General features: G+C 40.5%; 1 protein-coding gene and 1 long non-coding RNA gene across 13 annotated transcripts in view; one reads left to right on the top strand and one right to left on the bottom strand.

The window, feature by feature from the left end:
- MKLN1 (muskelin 1) overlaps nucleotides 1-25,187 on the top strand; it is a 338,714-nt gene that overhangs the window by 130,280 nt on the left and 183,247 nt on the right. Inside the window, exon 3 of one of the 3 annotated variants that reach the window (XM_021078930.1) lies at nucleotides 9,678-9,841. The exons of the other annotated variants lie outside the window; for them this stretch is intronic. Within the exon in view, the coding sequence (XP_020934589.1) occupies nucleotides 9,816-9,841 (26 nt within the window). The 5' untranslated portion in view covers nucleotides 9,678-9,815. The remainder of the gene's footprint in view (nucleotides 1-9,677; nucleotides 9,842-25,187) is intronic. 3 annotated transcript variants of the gene reach the window in all.
- LOC106506781 overlaps nucleotides 1-25,187 on the bottom strand; it is a 277,552-nt gene that overhangs the window by 245,329 nt on the left and 7,036 nt on the right. For 7 of the 10 annotated variants that reach the window (XR_002340361.1, XR_002340368.1, XR_002340366.1 and 4 more), the window contains exons 2-3: nucleotides 12,950-13,037; nucleotides 1,506-1,650 (exon numbers count right to left, since the gene is read on the bottom strand). This is a non-coding gene — a long non-coding RNA (uncharacterized LOC106506781). The remainder of the gene's footprint in view (nucleotides 1-1,505; nucleotides 1,651-12,949; nucleotides 13,038-25,187) is intronic. The other 3 variants (XR_002340364.1, XR_002340363.1, XR_002340362.1) reach the window with 2 other exon arrangements.

The raw sequence follows: 25,187 nt of genomic DNA, 5'->3' as shown, positions 1-25,187 counted from the left end.
TCTACAGAGGAAAGTGCTTGGGCTTTGAAGCTGAAAAGACACAGGCCACTTGCCAGCTGTAAGACCTTGGGCCAGTTCTTAACCTCTCTCAGTTTCCTATTCTGTGAAATGGAAAATAATGTAAACTATTGGGAGTGGTTGCAGGGATTAAACAAATGAATACACATAAAGCTCCTCTCAGTGCTGGGCACAGAGTTGGCTCATAACAAGTACTATTTCTTTTTCAGGTCTCTGTCAAGTTCCCATCTTTTCCCCAATCCTTATCCTAGGTTCTGGTGAAGATATGAATTAAATAAAAGAGTGAGCAGATGGAGACCAAAATACCACCTTGATTGCTGATAAAGGCTATTTATTGTGAGAGATAACGGGACACTAAATACTAAATGAGTTTTAGAATGAGGTAGACTTGTTCACTCAGTCGCAGTAACTTTTGACCAGGACAGGCCTTCTCATGCTGGGGGTGGGAAGGGAGCCTACCCCCAGAGGAGCAGACCAAGGTGACATCTGCACTGTGGGCGGGTAGATACCTCAGCGGAAGAAAGGAGGAGCTAAGCTGAGCTTGCCCGGTGTACCTCAAAATTCACCAAGTGGATTAAGCCCCTCCTGTAAGGAGGAGGAACAACAGAAGGAGTAGACAGAAGCCAGGAGCATCAAACTTCCACAAGCATTTCCTTCAGGATTTCCCTTCTCTTGTCCCTCTCCTCTCATTTTGTGCCTGTTTTCAGCCACTCTGCTCATGAAGGACACAGTTGTCCATATGTCACTGTGGGTAGCCTCAGAATATAAAAGGTTGGAAGAATATAAAAGATGTGGGAGAGGTTGGGTTGAGTCATTGGTAGAAAAAGAGAGGTGGCTACATAAATCTGGAAAGAAAAGCCTAAATTCAGAGTTAGGAATTAGAGGTCTGAAGGGAGGATCAGTGTTCAGAGACCTGTTCTAGACAGGAGGGCACTGCAGGAGCATAATCAGAATTTCTAGGCATGGGGCAACACCCTATGGCCAAATCCCAAGAGGACAGGTAAGCATCAGGGTTGCAAGAGATCTGACCTCTGAGTCCTAGAACCACATCTCCTGGAGATGACTCTCAATCTTATCTATCCTTTGCTTCAGTTTTTAATCTTTAAAATATAAGCATATTTTGTGATTATAAAACTAATACATGATCTTTGCAAAGTTCAGAAATACAGAGAGGTATAAAGAAAAAAGCTCAGAAATAACCCATAATCTCACTACAAAGAAAAACTAATGTTAACTTTGATTCTATTTCTATTCCGTCTTTCTTCTATGCATATCATTATACAGATAAGGCGAGTCAATCTATACATGTTAAATTTGCATGCTGAATTTTTTACTTAATATTATAATCCTTTCTCCATGTTATTAAGAGTTCTCAGTAATTAAACATCATTTAAAATGACATTTTCCTTGGTTTTAAGCACATCTGGATCAATTTCTACCACTTTATGAAAATCCCATAGGTCTGGTGAGATCTTCTAAGTATTTACCTTCCTTTAAGGTTGGTGAACAAGGCACTTCAAAGGCCAGGCCTCAATGGGGCCTGTGCATGGTAACTACTGCACAGTACTTGATCTTCTGGAGAGTTCTCATTTTTCTAGCAATTGATGACATGAGTGATCAGAAGATGCCACCCTGCAAAATACAATTCAAAGCATAGACCTTTCTTATACGTCACATCATTGGTACACACTCAAAAGAACCACTACATTAGTTTGCTATAGCTGCCATAACAAAATACCACAGACTGGGTGGTTTACACAACAGAAATTTATTTTTTCACAGTGCTGGAGGCTAGAAGTTCAAGATCAAGGTATCTACAGGTCTGATTTCTCCTGAGGCCTCTCTCTTTGGCTTGCATGTATCTGCCTTATTGCTGTGTCCTCGCCATGCTCTTTTCTCTGGGCATGGGCAGTCCTGGTATCTCGCTGTGCATACTGAATTAGGGCCTACCTTTAAGACTTCATTTTAACTTTGCCTCTTTAGAGACTTTATCTACAATATATGGTCTTTTGCTTAGTATGTTTTCAAGGTTCATTCATGTTGTAGCACACATCAGTACTTCATTTTCAGGGGTGAAAATATTCCATTGCATGGATATACCAAATTTTGTTTATCTATTCATCAGTTTATGGACATAGGTTGCCTCCAGTTTTTAGCCATTATAAATAATACTGCTCTGAATGTTCACACAAAGCTTTTGTGTGGGGTATGTTTTCATTTCTCTGGAGTATATGCCTAAGAGTGGAATTGATGAGCAATTTGGTAACTCCATGTTCAGCATTTTGAGAAACTGACAAACTGTTTTCCAAAGTGGCTGCATCATTTTATATGCCCAACAGCAACATATGAGGGTTCCAATTTCTCTATAGCCTTACCAACACTTGCTATTGTCTTTTTTAATTATAGTCATCTTTGCAGGTATGGAAAGGTATCTCCTTTGTGGGTTTGACCTGCATTTCCCCATTGACTAATAACGTTGAGTTTCTCTTCTTGTGCTTATTGGCAGTTTGTACGTATTCTTTGGAGGAATCTTTATTCCAATTCTTAGACCATGTTTTAACCAGGTTGTCTTTTTATTATTGAGCTGTAATAAATTTTTATATATTCTAGATATAAGTTTCTTGTCAAATATACAATTTGCGAAGGTGTTCTCCCATTCTGTGGGTTGTATTTTTACTTCATTGATGGCATGAAGGTTTTGAAGTCCAACTTATCTATTTTTTTCCTTTTGTCACGTCTGACTTTGGTGATAAAAAGCAACTAAAAAACTACTGCCAAATCCAAGGTCATAAAGATTTTTTTTACTATGTTTTCTTCTAAGAGTTTTATAGTTTTAGTTCTTACATTTACGCCTATGATCCATTTTGAGTTAATTTATTTGTACAGTGTAAGGTATAGTCCAACTTCATTCTTTTGCATGTGGACATCCAATTGTCCCAGCACTATTTATTGAAAAAACAGTTCTTTCCCTATTGAATTGTCTTCGGCTACTTGTCAAAAAAATCAATTGACCATAAATGTGAGAGTTTATTTCTGGACACTCAAGTCTATTCAATTGATCTTATGCCTTATGCCTTGATTATTGTAGTTTTGCTGTAGATTTTGAAATCAGGAAATGGACATCTTCCAAATTTGTTCTTCCTCTTCCAGAGTGTTTTGGTTATTCTGGGTTACATTTTCATATGAAATATGATATCAGCTTTTTAATTTCTGCAAAAGAAAGAAAGAAGGAAAGAAGGAAGGAAGGGAGGAAGGAAGGAAGGAAAGAAGGAAAGAAAGAAAGAAAAAAAAAGAAAAGAAAGAGAAAGAAAGAAAGAGAGAGGGGTTCCTGTTGTGCTGCAGTGGGTTAAGGATCCAACATTGTCTCTGTGGCAGTGCGGGTTCAATCCCTGGCCCAACAGAGTGGGTTAAGGATCCAGCATTACTGCAGCTGTGGCAAAGGTTGCAGATGCAGCTCAGATTCACTCTCTGGCTTGGGAACTTCCATACGCTGTGGGTGTAGTGGAAGGAAGAAGGAAGAAAGGAAGGAAAGAAGGAAGGAGGAAGGCAGGGTGGGCAGGTATGATCTGGATAGGATTACACTGAATTTCATTTTCTGATTGTTTGTGGTTAGTATATAGAAATACAACTGATTTTCGTATATTGCTTTTATAACCCCGCATATTTCTGAACCTGTTTTATCTTGTATTCTTAATCATGATACTTTACCTCTTACTCCGTGCAAGTCGTTGTGTTAGATATTACAGAAAATACAAAAATTAACAAGACATGGTCCCTGTTCTGAAGAAGCTTATAGCTTAATTCAAGAAATAAGACATAAACTTATTGAGTAAATAATAGCCCATTTCAGCAATGTACCAGGAAATACAGAGTCAAGTGAATGCCACATATAATTAGAGCTCTAGCAAATTTCAGGGGATGGAGGGACAATGAAAGTTGGAGAGATCTAGAAAAAAACAGAGTAGAAAGGATCTGAAGGCCCACTTATATGAGCCACCCCCATAAGCACACTTTTAATTTCAGCATTTGAGAATTCTATATAAGTCTTATGAGATCCTTCTGCTATGAATGACCCTCAGAGTTACCAGTGGAACATATATCCATACCCAGATTTAATAAATTATAACAACTTGCCATATTTGCTTAATAACTTAAAAACAAAAATAAAACATTTTTGTTACAAAAAAGGCCCTTCCATCCCATCTCTCCTCAGAGGTAACCAATCTCTTGAAGATGGTAGAAACCCCACATATGTTTTTATATTTTTACTGTATAATATATATGCTTTCAGTGTTTAAATATGTACATAAATAGCATACATATTTTTCTGAAAAAATTTTTAACATGTTTTTAAGATTTATCCACATGATACTTGTAGAGCTAGTCCATTGTTTACAATATAGTAATGTTATACTATATAGTGCTGCAATATAAGTCCCATTGTATAAATATTCTAGAATCTATTCTATGAATGGGTATTTGTTATATCTAGTTTTTTGCTATTTCAAATCATGGTATAATTAATGGCCTGGTATGTGCCTCCCTGGGCTCATGTGTGAGAGTTCTTCTAGGCTGTATATCTAGAACAGAATTTGTTAGGGAACAGAATTCACACATTCTCAACTTTACTAGATTGCTCTTCAAACTATTCTCCACAGTAACTAAACTTTTTTTTCCCTCTTATCAATGATATGTGAGAATTCCTCTTGTCCCATATTCTAATCAACACTGTCAAGTTTTTTAAAAAATCCATATATCTGGGTCCTATTTTCATAGATTCTGATAAGGTAGCTCTGCAGTGTGGTTTGAAACAGGCCAGAAGTGATACTGAAACATAGATATCTTTGACAGCATCAGCTCAGTGTATGTATGTGTGCATAACCTAATATTTGAAACAGCAAATCATTGGTCTGTGAATTGGAACGGTGAAAGCACCCTAGCATTTTGTTGGTAACATCTATGTTGGCTGCATTTAGATCCCTGAGGAAAAGGAAGAAGTACCACGGTCCACATACCTTATAGATGTGTTCTGAATCCAACAGAGGTATGTGACTGATCAGTCCCCTGGCTGGTACTTGACCTAAAGTCCCACCTTTGCCAACCGGACAGATGGGGGGCAATGTTCACTTTCTGGAAGCTGTCTTGCCTCTTACCTGGTGTATGGTTGGGCACCAGTTGTTGGGACTTGTGTACGTGATACCACTTAGGGCAGGGTGCATGTCAGCAATGTCTGCTAGCCTGCTGGGTGGTGTCACTGTGTGGAGCATTTGTGGCTTTTTCAAAGCCCTGAGGAATCTGAGAAGCAAGTGAGGGAATGATGCATGAAAACAAAAGGCAGTGGAAAGAGTGACCAGCCAGCAGGCTCCAGCAGGCTAGAACGCTCTGTCCTTGTTATTACTGCTTCATGAAAATGCCGCCGGCTTTCTGGCAAGGCCTGGAAGGTAGAGCCTTCTTGAGAAAACAAGGACAAGCGATGTGTACTTTCAGGCTGGAATCTGGGTGCTTGGCTTCCCCATTTTTCCAGTAGAAGGTGTAGGGTGAGGATGGGGAACCCTCTGCCCCTCAGTGGGTTTAGGCTGGTCCTTCCCTCTCTCCAGGCTGCCTTCCCGAGTTTCTCCTCCCACTCCTAAGCAGCACAGTTCTGGTTTCAGAGGCCTAGCAGGGCTGGGTTAGGAGAGAAGTTGGGCGGTGCCCGGGCAGAGCTGTTCCTCAAGGAGCCATTTGAAGGTCAGCATTGGGGGGGTGGGGGGAGGAACAAAGGACTTCAGGCATAATCCCCATTCGGGGGGTTTTGCCACAAAGAAGTGCCACCTGGTCTGGGGCAGTGAAACCAGGGGATTCCTTGCCTGCTTTCCTTGGAGTGGTTCATGCCCTGCTATCATATACTCTTACAGCACAGCCTGGCTCAGTTTTCAGAAGTGGGAAAGAAGCTCAGGAAAGGCAAGAGTTTTCATTAACTCATTACGGGATGGCTTATTTGGACTCGTCATTGTTGGGCTTGTCAGAAGTCAACCTCTGCTTTCCTTCCCGATAATCTCCTTTCTTTGAAGCAGAAAATACCTAGGTGCAAAATAGGGAGGTACTCTGCATCCTCTTCCTCTCTTAAAAAGTAGCTATGAGGATAATGAATAAAAATAGTTCTTTGTGGATACAATAGGGCTGAGCTGAGGGTGTGGTTTGCTTTGGCAACAGCTCAGGCAAAGTTATTTCTCTTGGTCTCCAAATGCTTTTGACTTTGCTCTGTCTGATGAAGTCCTAAAAGACCAGCTTGAATGTGACTTTTTTTTTTTTTTTTGGTGAAACCTTTCATCAATAGAGTTAATCATTCTCTTCCTTCTGGTCCCACAGCATTTTGTTTTTTATAAAAAGCTTTCATCGCGTTGTGTGACAACTACTTACTTGGAATTATGTCTTATTGTGTGTGTGTTTCCCCAATATTTATGGACTGTACTTTAACATAATGGTCCTTTGATAAAAATTTACTGGATGAATCAAAGTTCTTGAGAAAATATCAATACTCAGCCCTTGAATTTTCTTAATTGTCCCCTGCCTTTTCTTCCTTGGGGTGAAAATGCAAGCAGTTTCAGTTCCACATGGAATAGGGGACACACTAAAACTAAAAAAAAATTTAAAGAAATTTCTCCAGCAGGAATTGGTGTTTCAGATGTATCATTCTATTACAGGTACAGAAATTGTTTCCAGGAAACATTGCCATTATTATCTCTGAAAGGCAAGTCAGTAGAAATTGTTATTTTCCATTTACAGGTGGACAAATGGAAGCTTTCGTTCTCATTTGCCAATTACAGAATGTGCACTCTGTTCAAAGTACTGTGCTTGGATTTTCATGGGATACAAAGACGTGCAAGACAAGGTTCTCGTTCTAAAGGGGAATGTTATAATCTGGTTAGGAGGAAAAGATCTTTGTATGCAAAAGTAACTATAATTTGGGAGTATTTAATTGGAATCATATGAGTGGTCCAAAAAGAAGTACCAAAGGGAACACAGAAAGCAAGCAAAAGATTTTCCAGCCAAGGTGATTAGGGCTATCATTGTGGTCAAAGAGGCATTTGAGAGAAATAGATTTTGTGCTGGTTATTTTTCATTTGGCCCCTGTATTAGTTTCCTGTGACTGCTGTAACAAATTACCAGACAGGGTGGCTTAAAACAACAGAACTTTATTTTCTCAAAATTCTGGAGGCAAGAAGTCCAAAATCAAGGTTTTGGCAGGGCCAGGCTCCCTGCAAAGTCTCTAGGGGTGAATCTGTTTCTTGTCTCTTCCAGCTTCTGATGGCTCCAGGCTTTCCCTGGCTTGTGGCCACTTTATTCCAGTTCTGATTCTGTGGATACATTGCTTCCTCCTTTCTCCGCTTTTATTAGGATACATGTGATTGCATTTAGGGCCCACCCATGTAAACTAGGATATGCTCCTCCACACAGGAGCCCCAACTTAATCACATTTTTTGCCATGTAATATAATTTTCTCAGGTTCCAGGGAGTAGCATGTGAGCAATTTTTTTTTTTTTTTGAGGCACCACTACTTAGCCCACTGACAGCCTCCTATGCTCCTCTGCCCTGCTCTGTGCCTGGTGAGGCTGTTATCCAAAGATGACTCACCTAGACCCCACTGCCCTCTGGCGTACTGTTGGATTTTGCCAATGGGACGTATCAGCAACTATCAGAGGGTAAGAGGAAAAAGAGGTTGAGGTATTTCTTCTTCTTTCTTCCAGCTTTAGCACCACGGTTCTGGCAGCAGATATGCCCCTTCCCAGCTCTGGCTCCTGCGGGACTCTCATAACACCATTTCTACCCCTTGTCTCTTCAGCCCTGGGTTTCCACACTTGCTAGTCCTTGGGTACCTCAATATTCTTTTGATGTGCCAGAAACCCTGGCTACATCCTTGTAAATAGTGTCTCCATCAAACTATTTTCAAAATCCCAGCTAAGGGCGCCTTTGGTTTCCAGCCACAATCTTGACTGATAGAGGCACTGAGAAGCAAAAATTTAATTTCCAGAACAGAGATAGACTCAGGTTGCCTCAATCTAAGTTTAGTAATGACCAGTGGGGACTGGAAGGTGATTCAGCACACAACACAGCCATTGCAGCTGCGTTATCTATCTTGCGGGCTCTTCAGCAGTAAATATCTGTTGCTTTGTACTCTAATTATCTGCTATTATTGTGACTCTCTGCTTCTGCTGCCCTTGCTACTAAGTACTTGCTATTCTTTTCTCTATCTCATAGCTTCTATTGCTTCATGAATTCCAGTTACGTGCTGTCAGCTTTCTTCCTTTTCTCTGAGAACTTTTAGTTTCTCCCCACTGCTAAGTGCTGATTCCCTCTCTATATTTCATATTCAGTTCCTCCAAAGGGCCTGACTGGTTTGGCTGCTCGCCGTCAAGTTAGGCAGAGCCTCTGTGACAAGCCATCACATCAGCATAAGTTTATTGCTCTACATTAGGTGCCTGCTTTCTGGACTAAACAGTTTTGTTTAAAATGGCAGAATAAGTTGATACATAATTTGCTGTCCCATTAGAAATTCCTGGGAAGTGGTTATGGGTGTGGCAGGTATTCTGATACTTCCGGAGGGAGATTATCAAAACCCACAAGTACCTCTTCTTGTCCAGGGCCATGGTGGGCTCAGAAAAGCACAACACATGTTTGGGAAAAGCAAGCAGCCCTGAATAGCTGGTGGTGTAATTCAAATAGAGAAACGCTATTGTTGGTATTAAAGCTGGAAATGTAGGTCACGAAAGTTTGTGAAGAGCCTTGAGTGAAGATTTGTTTTAGAAGGAACTTTAGACATTATTTTACGGGCAGTGAGAAGTTAATGAAGGTTTTTGAACATGGGAGAGCAAGATTAAAATCAGTTTTTAGGGCTATTTATCAGATGGCAATGGTATTCAGATTAGAACAGAAGTAGGAAAATGTGGAAACAGGAAGATAAATTAGGAAGGTGTTGTAATAGTCTAAGCAAGAAAAATGGGGACCCAAGCCAGGAGAAGACTAGAAAGGAAGGCAAAGCTAGTCATGAGAACTTCAGAGCATGAGTAGATTTCCATTTGAGGCTAGTTTTGAGCTACGGGTTCAGAATCTTTTTACCACCAAGGATCCTTTCAAATTTATTTATTTATTTATTTATTTATTTATTTATTTATTTATTTATTTATTTTAGGACCGCACATGCGGTCTGTGGAAGTTCCTAGACTAGGGGTTGGATCAGAGCTGTAGCTGTGGGCCTACACCACAGCCCCACCAACGTGCATCTGGGGCTGCATCTGTGACCTACACTGAACCTTGTGGCAATGCGATATCCTTAACCCATTGACTGAGGTCAGGGATTGAACCTGCATCTTCACAAACACTACGTCAGATTTTTAGCCTGGTGAGCCACAACGGGAACTCCTTTTTAATTATTTTTATTTTCTTCCAAATAAATGACACTTTTTGGAGAAATACACGAATTCTATCAGGTATACTAAGAAAACTGACAATATTATTATCAGTGACTATCTTTTCAAATACACGTTTGGAAACTTGGCTCTGAGCCAAGAGAATTTAGGAAATGGTGGTTCCACAGGCGAAACTGGATCTGAATATCTTAGCCTACGTTTTCTAGAAAATTAGAACTCAAACCAAGAATTAATGCTAATGCTTCATTTCAGAGATGTAATCCCAGGCAGTAAGATTGAGAGGAAAAGGAAAGAGAGATGGAGAAGGATGGGACACAATGCAAGATGATGTTTGAATAATCTGCAGAGACAGTAGGTACGCCTGCATATCCATGCAGGATATCTCCGGACATGCACCATGGCGAAAACATGCTCAGGTAAGTTCTTGGGAAGCAGAAAGGAAAAAAAATCCATCTTCATGGTTCTCTCCTATTTCCCACTGATCAAAATTTACCACACCAGGAGTTTCTTTCCTCATCGTTCCAGGTTATGTCGTATGTTCCCATGTTAGTCTCTTAGCAGGCCACAGCCAGTGCTCTATGGTGTGGCCTGTAATCCTGCTCGGGGAATGGAGAGAGAAGCCAGAAATTCATGGTGTGCAGCTGAAGAACCTAGTTTCTCAGTGGCAATCAAGGAGGAGGCCCAGGCTGGGAAAGTGGCAGATAAATTCCAGCCCAAGGTAGCAAGGCTACGTGGGCCCAAACAAAGCAAGTCAGTTGCAGCGGTGGCTAAGCTGGAACTGGAACCACCTCCAGGAAGTGTTCTGAGGGTTACAAAGAATAACTATAGGGAAGTATATTCCTAGACAGCACAGAATAAGTGAATCTGAACATAGGCTTTGGAGACAGGCAGAGGGGCACTTATGTCATAGCTGTATATGATGATCTAAGGCAATTTACTTAATCTCTTTAAGCCTTAGTTTCTTTACACATAGCATGGGGATGATAATACTGTATAGCTCATCATTTGGTATGATGCTAGGAATACAGTAAATGCTAAATAAATTATGGCAATTATGACCAAAGATGACTGTGTGATCTTCCCAATGCTTTCTTTTCTCTAGGCTGACTCTGCATGTACTGCTCCTAAATCCATCTTGAGCAGGGTGGGTGGCTTGAAACCAAGTCCTTTAGTCAGCCTCAGGGGCAGCTGCACTTGAGGTCATGGAGCCCCACATGAGGTCACATGGCCCCCACAGCATGCTGACACATTAAGCCCCAAGATGGCAGCACTGCTAACCCATCACCTTAGGTATACAGAAAGGACATATCTTGAATAACCATTTTTTCCTAAACTTTTTTTCCCTTCAAAGTAGAAAAATAAAGTTTTTTGGTCAAAATTGCTTTGTTGGCCCCAGAAAGCACAGCCAAATACATTAGTATTACTAGGTCCACACAATAAAGAGGTTCCTATAAGACTTTAAAAATAGAGGAGATTACTCTTACACAAATGGTATTTGATAGGATGTAATCTCTAAATTATACACATCAAAATTTCTTTGTTCTCATAAATTAAAATTATTTCAACTTTACATAAGCATACTAGATGCCAAGAGGGAGTTCCCTGGTGGCCTAGTGGTTAAGGATTCAGCATTGTCACTACTGTGACTTGGGTTAGTTAGGTCCTTGGCTTGAGAACTTCCATGTGCCACAGGCAGGGCCAAAAAAAAAAAAAAAAAAAAAAAAAAAAAAAAAAAAAAAAAGCCCAGAGTAACACATACCTAAAGTATGTAAATATTTTTGGAAATTCCCAGAACTACAGTAAAAACAAAAAACAGACAAATCACTGGTTTTTTATGTTTTTTTGTTTTTTTTCCTTTTTTGGTTGTACCTGTGGCGTGTGGAAGTTTCCAGGCCAGGAATCGAATCTATGCTGCAGTTGCAGCCTGCACCACAGCTGGGGCAACGCCAGATCCTTAACCCGCTGTGCCACAAGGGAACTTCCTCATGCTTTTGTTCAAAACCTATATCACTCAGAATAAAAACCTAGATCCTTACCAATGGCTTCTAATGGCCTTTGGGATCTAGTCTCCAGTTATTGGATCTCATCTCTTAGTAACTAGGAGGCAGAACAGCATTCTCGGGTGCTTAAGAGCATCAAAAGTCTCTAGAGACAGACTACCTGAGTTCTAGTTCCTGCTCTATCATTTGATAGTTATGCGATTTGGGGGCAGTTATTTAACTATCCTGTGCCTCAGTTTTCTCCTCTGGAAAAGAGAAAAACAGAACCCACTTCACGTAGTTTTTGGGAAGATTACTTAATATTCTTAAGTGCTTAAAACAGTGCTACTAGTAAGGGCTCCTTAAGTGTTAGATAAATAAAATTCTTCCCCTCATTCATTGCACTCCAGCCACAATGGCCTCTGTGCTGAGCCTCCAGCAGGCCAAGCGCACTCCCACCCAAGGACCTTTGTATTTGCTGTTCTTCCAGACTGGCCACATGACCAATTTCCTCACCTCCTTCAAGTCTTTGCTCAACTCCCACCTGTTTTTGCTTTTTTGTTTTAAGGCCACACCCAAGGCTTATGGAAGTCCCCAAGCTAGGGGTCAAATCAGAGCTGTAGCTGCTGGCCTACACCACAGCCACAGCAACACAGGGATCCGAGCTGTGTCTGCGACCTATACCACAACTCATAGCAATTCCAGATCCCTGACCCACTGAGCGAGGCCAGGGATCAAACCCAAATCCTCATGGATACTAGACAGGTTTGTTACCGCTAAGCCATGACAGGAACTCCTCAACTATCACTTTTTCAATGATGACAACCCTATTTAAAATAGTAATCCCCTCCTGTATACCACTGCTTTGTTTATTTTTCTCATGAGCCCTTACCTACTTCTAATGCTTTATACAATTTTCAAATTTATTTTGTTTTCACCTATCTCTCCCAGCTGGAATATAAACAAGGGCAGGAATATTTATTTTATTCTCTGATGTACCCCAAGTACCTAGAACATTGCATGGCACATTGTAGGTGTTCAATACTATTTGTGGAATGAATGAATGTACTATTTTCGGGTGAAGAAAATTGAGTCTACATATTTTGAAGACTGATTTGTAAATGAGATTCCTAATATGCATGTAAAATGCAAAAGATTGCCCCCAAAGTCATTCTCTTAAGTTGAAGAGATATGACCTCCTTCCCACAATATTAAGAAATTGATAAGCAAAACATTTTTTTCCAAAGATAAATGTAAATTTTAGCTAAAACTTAGGTACAGCTACCTTTAATTCATAATGATTAATTAATACTCTGAATTAATAAAACTGATCAACTCCTGATTAATTGCTAGTGGACTCTATGTCATTGTCATTAATCCAACATGACCCAGAAGTCATGACCTGTCAACAGGGTATGGAAAGAAGAGAACTAATAAACACCTGCTCTAAGTTAGATAAGCTGCTGGGTCAAACTGAGGAAAATATCATCATCCCCACAGTATATGTAAACAAACCAAGGCCTACAGAGGCCCCAAATCACATACCCAATAGAGCCAGCATTCAATTGTCAGCTTGCAAATCCACGGTCTTTCCAGTATCTCACTTGGAGCCTCAGAGTGGTATGTAGTCACACTACGAAGACAAAGGTATTATGACAATATAAATAACACAGGTAGAGCAGAATGCTCAATAAATGACCTTTTTCATGGCTATGCTTTAGGAATGATGATGAGACTTTTCACATAGCTTCTCCAGGGAGAAAAACATGAACCCTGGCTTATCTGAACAGCAGAAGTAGGTCCTAAGGGATAGATTGGTGGGAGGAGTCAGATTTTAAAAAGAAAAAATTTTAATTTAATAAGAGTTTAAATATTTAAATATTAAATATTAAATATTTAATAAGAGTTTAAATAAATATTTAAATATTTATTTTTCATTCAGTAAGGAGTTGACTATGGGCTCTAACTAGCCAAATTTGAGATGATTCGAGCATCAGAGTTTCGTTTTATGGTTGTATAAAAATGATGGTTGTATAAAAAGAAAAAGCCACACATTTAATGTGATTTTTTAAATAGTGGGAGCGAAGAAAGAAGAGATAGCGGAGAAATAAGAAAACGAAACCTTTTTCTTTACAGAAAAATGCCAGCTAATAAATGTTGAAGAAATGAAGCTTAAGAAAAAGAGTATTATGCAATCCTCAACATAATAAGTGATTCAATCACTGACTATCAAGGGATGATAGAACCTACGGGTGAAGGGTTGATGGGTGTCATGGTATCATGGGTTGAATTACATTTCCCAAAAAGAGGTATGTTGAAATTCTATCCCCCGGACCCCTGGAATGTGATCTTATTTGGAAACAGGTTCATTGTAGATGTAATTAGTTAAGATGAAGTCATGATGGAGTGGGATGGGATCCTAATCCAATAGGACTGGTATCCTTATAAGAACAGTCATGTGAAGACACAGAGACACATGGAGAATGCCACGTGAAGATGGAGGACAAACTGAAAAGTACTGCAGCTACAAGCCAAGTAATGTCTGGGGCTACCAGAAGCTGGAAGAGGCTAGGAGGGATTTTCCCTTAAGGTTTCAGAGGGAGCCGACCAACATGTTGTTTTCATACTTCTAGTCTCCCAAACTGTGAGACACACATTTTTGTTTTAAGCCAGCCCATTTATGGGTACTTTGTTATAGTGACTCTAGGAAACTAATCCAATGGCAAACAGAATAGACACCCTGCAAATATGAAAGATAGAGTTTTCCAAAGGAGAGCTCTGTCAGTTACCACTTAAGCAGGTATCAAACTTGAACATCACTAACAGTGGGACAGCCTGACCTACACACCTCCTGATATCATGCAACAAGAGGTACACAATATCAATTTGATAGACTGATAGCAATGGGCACATCCCTTGCAACGTGACTTTGCAGCAACTCTCATCAAGAGGTAGAGTTTATTTCTCTACCACTTGAGTCTGGGCTTGCTTTGCTACCTTCTTTCACCACCATAATGCAGTTGAAGTGAGGAGTGCCAGTTCTAAGCTTAGGCCTCAAAAGACCTTGCATGCTTTCACTCTCTTTCAGACCCCTGCCTCTTCCATGAGAACAGGCCAGTGCTAGGCTGCAAAGTGTGACAGATGAATGGGGCTGGACCTAGTCATCCCAACTAAAGTTTTCTATCAACTGCATGCAAATTCATGAATGAGTCTAACCAAAGTCAGCTGAGCCTAGCCCAGCCCAGATCAGCAGAACTTAGCTAGTCAATGGTTATTAATACTAAGCCACTGAGTTTTGGGGTAGACTGCTCTGCGGTAATAACTGTTACAATGATGATCCATGCAATATCCTTGCCAAATGTGTTTAAATGGAAACTAATCATGAGGAAAGAGTCAGAAAATTCTAGAGTGTGGAACATTCTACATTACAACTGACCTAGATACCATAAGTCAGAATCATGAAAAACAACAAAAAGTGAGGAGACTGTTCTAGATAGACTAGAGCAAGGGTTTCCAATCTCAGCACCAACTGACATTTATTTCCAATCTCAGCACTGACATTTTGGACCAGATAATTCTCTGTTGCAGGGGTTGCCTTGTGTATTTTAGGATGTTTAGCAGCATCCCTGGCCTCTATCTACCTGATGCCAGTCGTGACAATCAAGAGTATCTCCAGGAGTTCCCGTCGTGGTGCAGTGGTTAACGAATCCGACTAGGAACCATGAGGTTGCGGGTTCGGTCCCTGCCCTTGCTCAGTGGGTTAACGATCCGGCGTTGCCGTGAGCTGTGGTCTAGGTTGCAGACGCGGCTCGGATCCCGCGTTGCTGTGGCTCTGGCGTAGGCTGGTGGCTACAGCTCCGATTGGACCCCTAGCCTGGGAACCTCCATATGCCGCAGGAGCGGCCCAAGAAATAGCAAAAAGACAAAAAAAAAAAAAAAAAAAAAAAAGAGTATCTCCAGGCATTGCTAAATGTCCACTTTGGGATACTGGACTAGAGAGACAGAGTCAAATACAATGTATGGATCTTGTTAAGATCTTAGATAAAAAAAAATAGTTATAAAAGACATTTTGGACAATTAGAGGAATTTGAATGTGGAATTAAAAATATTGAAATACTAATTTTCTTAGGTCTAAAAAACGGTATTGTAGTTAGGTTACAGAATGCCTTTATTCTTAGGAGATGTATATTAAATTATTTTACGTGAACCATCATCAAGTATTCAACTTACTTTCAAGTGCTTCAATGGATAAAAACATATATTTATAGAGAAAGATAAAGCAAAGGTGACAAAGTGTTAACAATTGGTTTATCTAGGCAAAGAGTTTACAGGCATCATGGTATCATTCTTTTCAGCCTTGTGGTTTTGGAAATTTTCTTTCTTTCTTTTTTTATTAAAATATAGTTGATTTACAAGGTTGTGCCGATTTTTGCTATACAGCAAAATGACCCAGTCTTATACACACAGACACACACACACAGACACACACACGCAGACACACACACACACCCCCTTTATCTTCCATCACGGTCTAACCCAAGAGATTGCATATAGTTCCCTGTGCTATACAGTGGGACCTCACTGCTTATCCATTCTAAATGTAATAGTTGGAAATTTTCAAAATAAAAAAGTTGGGGGTAAAAGTGTTAGTCTCACCTCCACTACCTGACTCTTTACTAACTTAAAATGACGCAAAAAGCCAGTTTGTTCTAAATGATTCTGGGTGCTCATTCTGCACTGCCAGGACAACAAGTTAGCTCAAACCAGATACAGGGGTTTGGAGTTGAGGAAGAGGGCTTTTCCCAGCCTGAGGAACTGTACACAAGCTCAGCTTCTCATGGGACCACTGGTTTCCTTTCTCTCATTCAGTAACATTCCATGAGGCCAAAAGTCTAGCTGCTGGGCAGTTGTGTGTGCCTCCCAGACAACTCTGGGTAAAGAGCTGGCACCAAAATCCAGGCTGCCTGCTGCCAAGACAGTCTGATTATTCCTTTCACTGATACAGCTACTCTCAAACTTGCTCTATACAAGGAGACCAAAAGATGGGCAGAATTCCCTTCTCTGGAAAACCATTCTGTGAGGCCAGCAGGTCAGTTAGGGACACTAAGAGGATGGGGTCTCTGGGCCCTCTCTTCTCTTAAAGACCTTGACATTGTGAGTTCCCTCTTTACACAGTAAAATCTAATTTTAAAAATTTTATTTATTTATTTATTTTTTTGTCTTTTTAGGGCTGCACCCATGGCATATGGAGGGTCGCAGGTAGGGGTCGAATCAGAGCTGTAGCTGCTGGCCTATGCCAAAGTCACAGCAACACCAGATCCTTAATCCACTGAGCAAGGCCAGGTATCGAACCTGTGTCCTCACAGATGCTAGTCAGATTTGTTTCCACTGAGCCATGATGAGAACTCCAAAATCTAATTTTTTGCGTGTACCTATGATATAGTGGAATTCAAACCATGCCCTGGTGCATTTAAGTTTAGGCAACTGTAAGGAGACCCATCTTGCAGGAGAGCTAATACTTAAAACAGAAACAAAACTCAGAAACTAAAAAGAGAAATGCTGATAAATGCTTTAGCATAAAACACTTAAAACTTTTTTTATGGTAAAAACAAATATGGCAACAACAACAAGAAACCACTATAAATTGAGCCAAAAGACAGGGCAGAGAAGAAAAAAAATTTGTAACCCAGCAGAAAAAAAGTTTCTTTCTTTATCATATAAAGAGATCTTACAGTTTTACAAGGGAAAAAAAATGAACAGAAAACTGGGCAAAGAATATGAACAAATATTTCATAGAGAATGACAAAAACTACTTGAAAAAAAATACAACTTCATCAGTGCTTAGAAAAGTCCAAACCATAACAATGTGAGACCATTTTTATCTATCAGATCAACAAAAAGTGGAGAGTTTGATAAAACTCAGTTTTGACAAGGGTGTAAGTTAACTTATACTGTTCATAGGAAATGTGGATTGGAACAACTATTTGGGGATTACAATTTGAGAACATCTGACCCAATTTAAATGTACATATCTTTTGACCTGGCAATTTCACTTATAGGAATTTATCCAAGATAGAGTCATACAAATTCCCAATGATGCACATATAAAGATATTCACTGAAATACTGTTTACAACAATAAGAGGAAATGATTTAAATGTTCGTCAATGGGGCAATGGTTAAATTACAGCACATTCAACAATTAAAAGATTTTTGAAGATCTGTGTGTACTGACATGGGAGTATCTCTGATATATTATTAAATGAATAAAGAAGGTATGGGTGTTTAGCAAAGACTCCCTCTTCCTCCTGTGTGTCTCTCCTTTACTCTCACACTATCACACTCAACAACACTTCTGACACCGGATATGTGGGTGTTTTCCCCAAACCAAGCAATTCTCTGACCAGCTGGGTGTCCTACAATTTCATTCAATCTTGACACTATTGAACTTGAGAGAAAGTCAGATCCCACCGGTTAAGGACTCAGTCCCACAAGACTGCCCCCTACTTCAGATGCTAATCTCAAGTAGTAGGTTCCCAGGTTACCCACAACTGCTGTCTGACTTGGCTACAAACTAAGAGATTCCCATGACCTCTTACCCCTTAGGCTGAATTATTTGCCAGAACAGCTCAGAGAACTCTGGGAAACACTTACTTAGCAATTTATAATAGAGGGTAATGTAAAGGATATGGATGACCAGCCAGATGAAGAGATACATAAGCAAGGTCTGGAAAGATCTCTGCACAGGAGCCTATGAATTTTGGGGGCTTCATGCTCTCATTAGGTGGACGTGTTCACCTATCTGGAAGCCCTCTGAACCCCACGCTATTTGGATTCTTATAGAGGCTTCACTGCATATGCATGATCAATTATTAATTCATTTCTAGATCTTTCCTCTCTGGCAACTGAGTGGTGGGGCTGAAAATTGCAAGCTTCTAATCCTGGCTTGGTCTTTCTGGGGACCAGCTCTCATCCAGGAGCCATCCTGTAGCACACTTCACTAGAACAAAAGACACTACAATCACCCAGGAAATTCAAAGGCATTTAGGACCTTGGATAGGAAGCAGGGTCAAAAACCAAATATTAGAACAAAAGATGCTCCGAGTGCTCTTATCACTTAGGAATATTTACACGGCTTTTAGGAGCTCTGTGCTGGAACTGGGGCACAGTTCAATGTATGCATTTTCTATTATCTCACAATAGGACACTGTAAATTTTGTGATCTGCTTTGTGGAAAAACGGTATATATATGGTATATACCTATGTGGAAAAAATACACAAGACATAGTTAATTGGAGTTTCCTTCGTGGCTCAGCAGTTAACAAACCCAACGAGGATCCCTGAGGATGTGGGTTTGATCCCTGGCCTTGCTCAGTGAGCTAAGGATTCGGCGTTGCCATGAGCTGCGCTGCAGATGTGGCTTGGATCCTGCGTTGCTGTGGCTGTGGTGTAGGCCAGCAGCTGTAGCTCTGATTTGACCACTAGCCTGGGAACTTCCACATGCCGTGGGTGTGGCCCAAAAAGCAAAAAAAAAAAAAAAAAAAAAAAAAAAGCAAGAAATAGTTCATAGTGCTGATCTTAGGATAAGAGTAGAAAGGAGATTTTTCTTTCCATTTTAAGCCCTTTTGAAGTTTGAATTTATTTTCATTATGGTAGTGCTTTACTTTTATGATAAAAAAAACCACATAGATTGTGCCTTGAAACAACTTTTAAAATGTCAATCAATCCCCCTTCTGACACATTTGTAGAAAATATTTAAATTACTGAAACAGGATGAGGTTGTGTGTGGGAAAATTAATTTTAGTTAGGGATGCAAATACGCAAATAGTATTGAGCCACTGTACCTAGGTGTATGATTTTTAGAACTTTTCTAAAATTTCTCAGGCCAAGCCTTTAGCCAGACTCCTATTGGAAGACTACAGTAGCCAGCAAGAAAAGAACAGTGCGATGGGAAATTTTCTTTCTTCCTCTCTCCTGAATTTTTTTCAGGAATGTGGAAGTTCAGATATAAACGTGACTCAAAAGTACTGAGATGTGGGGAAAATTTACAAAGGCGTTTGCATGATTCTTGTTCTTTATAAATGCACCACATTTGTGTCTGGCTGAGTCTCTTTAAAACATCCAAGGTAATAATCTAAGAGGACAGCCTCTATCAGGGGAACATTTTCTGTTCCCAGTGAAGTGGCACATTGAGTTCCTGGTACAGGCTCACTTAATTCCTATTAGTCATTTCACAGCTGTATCTTGGGAAGAGAAAACCTCAAATACTTTTGGGTGATTTCACCAGTAAACTAAAAACAAGACCTTCCTTCGTTTCTCACAGTTCCCATTTGTTTACAAATTTCAAATCAATAAAACATGTCTACCGTTGTGGATATTTAATCTAAGTCCCTTAGTTGTCTGCTGATGTATCTACGTGGTTTCCACACTGCTTGTGTACCTAGATTTAATGACACAGCAGATGGATGCTGGACCACCCACCCTGGTTTGCCACTGAACTGATGGTGCAATTTTTGTTTTGTGGTGTATGAGTCTAAGATTGCTCTGGGACACTGCTTACAAACACAGGTCACTACCAAGTGAGACACAGGATCTGATCAAGGTTTGTGTGTTATTTTCTAGGTTGCTTAAGGACAGTAGATGAATGCTTAAATTTGTTATTGACGAGTTCCCATGAATACGGAAGGCGCACATACGGGATTATTATTGTAGGTTGGTTTGTGACAGCTGGCCCTGATTTAGTTATTTCCTCAAGAAGACACTTTGAACAATTATTTAAATGCCTCCCCTCTGCAATTACAATAATAATCATGATGATGATTTTGCAGCTGAATATGCCATTCAGGGTGCATACACTCAACAACTGTTTTTAGCTTGCTTCTCTTTCTATATTGATGTCAGCTGCTGCTGTCAGGATTCCTGAAGAACGGAGAACCATTTTTCTATTGAGGGTCACTGAACTACCTGAAAAAAGTAATCTGAGGCTATATAAGAAGTTATAAGAAAAATAATTATAGTTAGTATTTAAGGAGTGCTAACTATGAGCAGGTCTTTTTTTTTTTTCCTTCTTGGAGAGAAAAATACAGCATTTTCAGAACATATCTGCTTTTAAAATTAACAACAAAACATCTTATTTAATAATTATAGGGAGTTCCTGTCATGGCTCAGCAGAAACGAATCCAACTAGTATCCATGAGGATACGGGTTCGATCCCTGGTCCCACTCAGTGGGTTAAGGATCCAGCGTTACTGTAAGCTGTGGTGAAGTTCGCAGATGCAGCTTGGATCCCACGTTGCTGCGGCTGTGGAGTAGGCTGGCAGCTGTGGCTCCGATTTGACCCCTAGCCTGGGAACTTCCATATGCCTCAGGTGCGGCCCAAAAAAAAAAAAAAAAAATTATAAATATCTAACAATAGTTTTGTTCTATGGTATAATCAACTTGAGACCTGCAAGTGGGAAAGATGATGAAACAGTGGAGAGAGGTAAGTGCTGTGGGTAAAGGGGAGACAATACAGAGTAAAAGAAATGGAGTCAGATGCAGAAGGAACAGGAAGAGGCTGAGAGTAAAGACAGATTAACAAGGCGTAAGGGGAAGAAGACAGAAAGAAACTGATAGAGTGGAGAACAGGTGAAGGAGATAGCTAGGTAGGAAGAGAGAGAAAGCAGAAGAAACATGAATAAAAAAAGATGACTGAATAGTGTGTGAGTTTTAAAAAAATTTGTAGGTTTGTTTTTAAGATGAATGTGGCGATCTCTAGAACGTGGCATTTGTACAACCACCATCACCTGCTACCGTTTCTCTTTGAAATGCTGATTAACCACTGTTCACAACTCTAAGCCCTAAAATCATTTTAACTGTAGACCTGGTGGATAATGTGGGAAAGTTGAAATGGAAACCTTACAAATGGATGTCCAAGCTAGCTGCCATTACAGTGTCTGCTTTCTGGAGGCTGACTTCTCTGGAGAAATTCCAAAGGGAGAAGGAGAGCTCAGCTTCCTATCTGCCAGTTACAGGCAGCTTCCTATCTCCTAAGACCTAAGGGGGAAAAGTTCTCAATCTTGGCTTCACATAGAAACATGCTCATCAGAGAACCCCGTTGTAAGGGTGGTTATTTTGGGGGGCTATGAGAGCAGTGACCCCAACATTAAATTGGATAAAATTAGGCCAAAGGCCAGAGGTTCTCAAACATTGTACTATATATTTAGTGGCTGGCGTTGCTAAAAACTGGTTGTAGGAGTAGAGGGAGAAGGAAATCATTCTGAACTTATTTGGAAATATACAAGAAGAAAATAAGTCAAAATTTTCAACATGGTAAGAAAGGTCTCTATAAAAAAATTTACATTTGAGAAATGATTTGACCTGATTCTGACATGATGAGGGCATCTTGTATCTCTTTGAAGACCAACACGAGTTGATGTCCTCAGATGGATTTGAGATGGGGAACCAGGAGAAATAGTTTGCTGTGCTTGTTTTACTGTATAGCTCAATTCAGTCCCTTGTCCTGCTGGGCATCCCTGTGATCCCTTACTTTCTGGCCTGTTTAGGTTTTCCAGTGTGGAGCCACCTAGAATTGCTATTATCACGCTCTCCTATTTCTGTCATTCCTCAGCTCCCTCTGTCCAGTTCCCTCTGTTTCAGTAACACTGAAACTTATTTAATCTGCTCATCACCTATGTGATATGCTTAAGGAGAAGAGGTAGAGGAGGAAGCTGGAAGCCCACAATTAGCCCCATCCTCTCATGCCAGGTAACAGAAATACTTCACTTTATAGTAGTCTCTGGAGCCAAAGCTTCCTAACCTAGGAAGGAATTCGAACAGCATGACTTCCACATGAAATAGGAAGAAAAAGTTGCCTTGACAGACCCACAGGAGCCAATGTCTACAGACCTATAGGATCATCTCTAGATGATTCTACTATGTTCTGGAGATAGAGTTATTAAGGAAATATATTTGGCCTGTGGCCTTACAGAGATAATGCAACCACTAACCATCACTATGACCATCATGACCTTGTATTTTATATGCTAGTTCTTTTCTAAATGCTTTCTGTTTAAAATCTGACTACTTGATTATGAGCTCCTTAAGAGCAAGGTATATGCCAGCACCTGGCACACAGTAGGTGCCCAACAAGTGTTTACTGAATGAATGGATGAAAATTCAAGCAGTTCAAGCAATGAAAGTAAGAGCAATAGGATGAAGTAGGGGGGAAATGAAAGGAGCTGGTTCAGTCTCCTCCTTCACAAGACCAGGTTGAGCCCTGACTGTGGTGATGGGACAAATACACTGAAGGATCCTGAGTTGATGAATCCCCGTAACTTCAAACATTTTTACTCAGAGGGCTGGGGTACTTTTTTCGAGCCACTTTCACTTTTCCCCAAAGGCCTTTTGGTTCCAAATACACTAGGAATCAGTGTTAATTGCTTCTTGGAATATTATCTTCTCAGCTTCGTTTTAGATGTGGTAATTTGGAGAGCAACCCCCAGCAGCTGACGGTTCATCCATTGCGGTGTGGTGTTCAGATATTTCCTGGGATTCCTGCCCACCACCTAGGCAGCTGGCAGTGCTCGCCAGGATTTGTGCTCACCTGGGGACTCAACTTGGAACCAGTGGTGCTTTGTTGTGTCTGAGATTTTTAAAATTCTGAAAGAGTGAAGGCCCAACCCTACTTAATCCAGAAAATAAAAATGTACTAACTCATAATTTAAGAATTAGCAGATGCTCAAAGATCATCTGGTGCACACTGGGTGGAAGAGGAAATAGAAGCTCTGACAGATTCAATGACAAGGTCAGCTAGCTGGCTGGTAGCTGGGAGGCCAGGTCTAGAATCTATATTCTTTGTGTGGCATCACATTGTAAGCTGGAGTCCTCTGGATTTGTTTTGATGTGGATATGTGTTTAAGTTATTGTCTGTTCTTTTTTGAAGCCCTTTTCCCTGGCATGAGACTTCCTGGTCCTCCTTCATACATGCTTCAAGGTCATAGTTTAGACCAAAGTGTTTACCAAAATACTAGGCACTTATGAGAGGAATCGTTGTCAGTTCCTGAACTACCTGTGCCCTGACTTCAACCAAGCTCAGAAAACCAAGAGAGGGATAAAGCGGTCTCTGGAACCAGGAATTTCTAGGTTTGGATGCCAACAGACAAAAGGATGAATTCTGTCTGATTTCCCCAGCAAGCTGAGGCTGCTGCTGCTGCCACCTCCTGGGAGAAGACAGACCTGAGCATCATACCTGAAGCCAGTCTCAATGTTCACCTGTGACCTGGGCAAAGGCCCCACTGGGGCCAGGCTGAAGTTTCTTTGTCCTAGAAAAGAATAGGGATATCCCCTTACTTAGCAAACAGAACATTAGTGTTTACTTTCCATCTACTCCTTTTGGCAGTGTTGTGCTCAAAGAAATGATTTCGAACAGCAATGACAAAGCTGAAATGAGTTAACATGGAACTCATGAGAAAGGAGAAGATTGAGGCAGCGCCTTAGGAAAACACAAGATTCCTTCTCTTGGCCTTCCTTTAGGAATCCTAAATCCTGGGGTGATGTTAGGAATGCATACATGTGAGAATTAGAGAGGACACACACAGGAGTTTTAACACAAAGAACGTGAGTTTACTCACAGGGCTGTTGTGAGGATTAATTGAGATAACGCATGTAAGTTCCTGGTAGAAAATAAATGTTCAATGGGAATTAAACTGAAGGAAATTCACTTTTCTAATCCTCATGGTGATTTTCTTCACTGACTGACCAGAAATTGATTGATAGCCCTTATGCCTTCAGCTCTTTCCAGTCTTCTGATCTATAGATGATCCCGAAGCTAACTTACTTTATTTAAAAAATATATACTCATAAATTATTGCTATGGACTGAATGTGAGTGTCTACCTCCCAATTCATATAATGAAGCCCCAGTCCCCAATGTGCTGTTATCTGGGGACAGGGCCTTTGAGAAGTAATTCACTTCACTTGAGATGAGGTCATGAAGGTGGAGCCTCCTGATGGGAGAAGTGCCCTTATAGGCAGTGAAGAGACCAGAGCTCTTCTCTCTCAGGCATGTGAGGACGGCAAGAAGACGGTGTAGTGCAAACTAGGAATAGGGCTCCTGTCAGACACCAGATCTACTGGCACCTTAATCCTGGACCTTACAGCATCCAAGTGTGAGAAATGAATGTCTGTGGTTTAAGCTGCCCAGTATATGATATTTTTGTTATAGCAGCCCACGCTGACTATGACAGAAATTGGTACGCAGAAGAGAGGGTGCTGCTATAATAAATACCTAAAAATATGGAAGCAGCTTTGGAACCGGGTAATAGGCAGAAGCTGGAAGATTTCTGAGCTGCCTGCTAGAAAAAGTCAACATTGTTATGAAGGGACTCCTAGAGGCAATTCTGGTGAGATCTCAGAGAGAGAAGATGAAAGCTGCAGAGAATGTTTCCATCTTCCTAGAGAATATAAATAATCATGCACAGAGTGTTGGTAGAAATATGGACAGTAAAGGCCATTCCGGTCTCAGACAGAAAAGAGAAATACGTTATTAGAAACCAGAGGCAAGGTGATCCTTGTTATACCGTGCCAAAAACTTGGCTGAATTGTGTTCATATTCTAGTATTTTGTGGAAGGTAAGAACTTTCAAGTGATGAAAATGGATATCTAGTTGAGGAGATTCCTACACCAAGTGTTGAAGGAGCAGCTTGGTTCCTCCTGACTGCTTGCATTGCAAAACGTGAGAAGAGAGAAGTGAATTGATGATTGTTAGGCAAAAAGGAACCAGAAAATTGTCAGCCTGTCCATATT

Source organism: Sus scrofa, chromosome 18 (assembly GCF_000003025.6).
Source record: "Sus scrofa isolate TJ Tabasco breed Duroc chromosome 18, Sscrofa11.1, whole genome shotgun sequence".
Classification (NCBI taxonomy): Eukaryota; Metazoa; Chordata; class Mammalia; order Artiodactyla; family Suidae; genus Sus; species Sus scrofa.
Note: the sequence above shows the minus strand (reverse complement) of the source record. Positions and strands in the feature narration are given on the sequence as shown.